Genomic DNA, 2654 nt, shown 5'->3' with positions numbered 1-2654 from the left:
CTCATGGGCCGGATAAAAACTTCAGACAGATCTGGGGCCGGACCAGTCGGGTGATTTCACAATGTTCAAAAATCTAAGCATTTTTATGCACATGCTATACAATCTATTACTTACAATTGATTCACGGGCAGGATACGGATAATTGTAGGATAACGTAGGTGTTCCTAGTGTCAGAAAATGTTACGAGCCAATGGTCTAATCTTCAAATAATTTTCGAACAAGCTATGGATGCACACTGCACAACGCATCGCTTCCCCGTTATCAATCAATTAAGGACAGAGGATGCGGTTTATACACGCGAAGATAATTGTGGATCGCGAAGAGTTGAATAAATACTAGCTTGCAGTTTCTTATCTTATCTGTATGTTTCTATTATGCGAATCGTTACCTGCTATAAATCGCGTAAGCTGAACAAACAAAGCACGGAGTGTCTCTTCTCAGCTATTGTTATACTCGAGGAGTACTTTCTTATTAATTCCTACATATTGGTGTCTGGAGCGTCTTGTCCGAAACAGACATTGCATGTATATGATAAGAGTTCAAATCACAGCAGACAAAAACGCAGCAATACGAAGATAAACCATCACACTGGGTGTAACCCAACCAATTGTTTTTCTCATTCTGTACTATCAAATTCATAATCCCCCAATCGGCCGCTGGCGCTCCAGTCGAGAGCATATAAAAGGTGCAGAATCATAAAGCCATTTTATATCGTCTCCATCACCACGCGGAATGTCTTCAACAAGCCACCTGCACCGGGAGGAGAATCTCATGAGTTCACAGATGGTACAGTCGAGCTCACAAGACAAAGGATCGTCTCAAGAATTCACCAGAGCCGCAGTGAATCTTACTTCATTATCAAGCAAGCATAACACAGACAATTCATATTCGATAAAAAGGGACAGAGAACCAGGTATTACCTTAGTATATATAATGGGAGGCATCCGCGATACAATTCCGCTTAATAATTCAGATCCACAGCTTCATCAGCCCAATCTTGCCAACATTTCTCGGATTCACATTGGCGGACCCAGGATCTGGAAAACAGGCCGAGAAAAAGAGGACGTACTACCAAGTAAGAGATATTAACCTCTTTAAGGTAGAGTTTGCGTATTTAATTAAAAATTTCAACTTGTATTAAGGTGCGAAAAGACGGAAAATATACGATTTTTCAGAGCTTTTAGAGTCGCCAGTCCAGGAACTTCTGAGGTTTCTAAACTAAGTTTTACCTAACACTGGCATATAAAAATTCACACCTTCTTATCATAGGGAGATTTACCCTGTTTTGAACTTCCCCTAACAAATATATAGGCCTAATATTGATTTTTGTCTATATAACGCAAGTTTTGATATGCAATGGTGTGGGCTTGGGTTTATCCATTTAATGACTTGAACAAGTGACCGCTTTGCGACAGCAGTAATTTAGCAATGTATATATTATCTAACGAATATATTTTTCAGTCGTTGCCGCCGTGATCTCTTCAATAGTTGGTCTTCCTGTCAGTCAACTACCAAACTTCAGGTAAGACTATATAAGCTTTTCACGATTGTCACGTTACGATATTATCAGTCCCCGAAAATGTCGTTTTCGACATTGGATGATACTGTTTACTAATATAGACAGGTTTCCTTTGTATTTTAGAAGCAAAGGTCGCTTCTCCAGGTGCCTGTGAATTGCAGAGACGGAGTAAAACCTGTTGGGATGTCGAGAAAAGCGATTTCATCGAATGGAAATGTGTATGCGCCGTCTACACCAGCGGAGAGACCACCAGGACTCAGGTGAGGTAAATTACGCAATGGCAAGAAATGCCAGAATAAGCAGCCACCATCTTGTCTTACCAACACGTTGGCGTGATCTTGTAATTATGAAAATGTTGCAGATTTATATTATTGATAGGGCTTTTAATATGATTGAGATAAGTTCTTCTACCAAGCTACAGATTAGGTTATTTGGTGTGTTTTAATGCAGTCCGTAAACAATTCGCTTCAATTTCAACGCTGTAAAGAACAGAATGATTAACACATTTTTCATTTAGTCCAGAAGCAATCAGCAAAATGTGCGGATTCGATCCAACACTACCCATACCATTGCTCCTCCAAGACGACATCTTCGATTACGATGACTGAACGTAAACGAGAGAAATAATCTGCAACATGGACCATATGAAGCTCTAGCAGCCGTCTCCTTGATCGTGGAGATATTTGCGTCTTTCAACATTCCGCCTCACATGCAGTCTGTACTATTAGGCCTATCCACTATTACGTTTCAATAAATAAGCTTTAAATATTATACAGTGTCTGTTGTTATATCTTATGACTTGCGCAATGCGCATACGGTAAGAGCTAGGTAACTATAATGCAGATTGCAGAAGGGAACACCTCTGTTCTATTGTTTTACGAATTACGGGTTGTCCGCTGTTAATTTACATGTAGAATAGTATCAAGTAGGTCCTAACGCAAAATACTTGATTACTTTCGACCAAAGAGTTATATACCATAAGTCAGAAAGTTATTTACATCATAACTCAAATCCTAATTTACATATTCGCTTCATCCAAATAGTCATGGATCGTTTGTAATTTCCCGGACGGACTCGCAGACGTGTTACATAAATCCAAACAGTGTTGCAAAGCAATGATTTTCTCATAAACAAT

The 2654-nt window shown here is 39.4% G+C and overlaps 1 protein-coding gene across 2 annotated transcripts; it reads left to right on the top strand.

The window, feature by feature from the left end:
• Positions 1 to 2294, top strand: LOC145458328 (uncharacterized). 2 transcript variants are annotated; one of them, XM_080336663.1, is made up of 4 exons: positions 1 to 1075; positions 1143 to 1522; positions 1643 to 1779; positions 2037 to 2294. In XM_080336663.1, exons 3-4 carry the CDS (start codon positions 1703 to 1705, stop codon positions 2125 to 2127), a joined length of 168 nt encoding a protein of 55 aa, XP_080192789.1. In that variant the 5' UTR covers positions 1 to 1075; positions 1143 to 1522; positions 1643 to 1702; the 3' UTR covers positions 2128 to 2294. Both variants share the same exon structure in this region; 1 of them encodes a protein (XP_080192789.1).
• Positions 2295 to 2654: the final 360 nt, after the last annotated feature.

This window comes from Botryllus schlosseri, chromosome 16 (genome assembly GCF_051294905.1).
Source record: "Botryllus schlosseri isolate E-star chromosome 16, Bs_hap1, whole genome shotgun sequence".
Classification (NCBI taxonomy): domain Eukaryota; kingdom Metazoa; phylum Chordata; class Ascidiacea; order Stolidobranchia; family Styelidae; genus Botryllus; species Botryllus schlosseri.
Note: the sequence above shows the minus strand (reverse complement) of the source record. Positions and strands in the feature narration are given on the sequence as shown.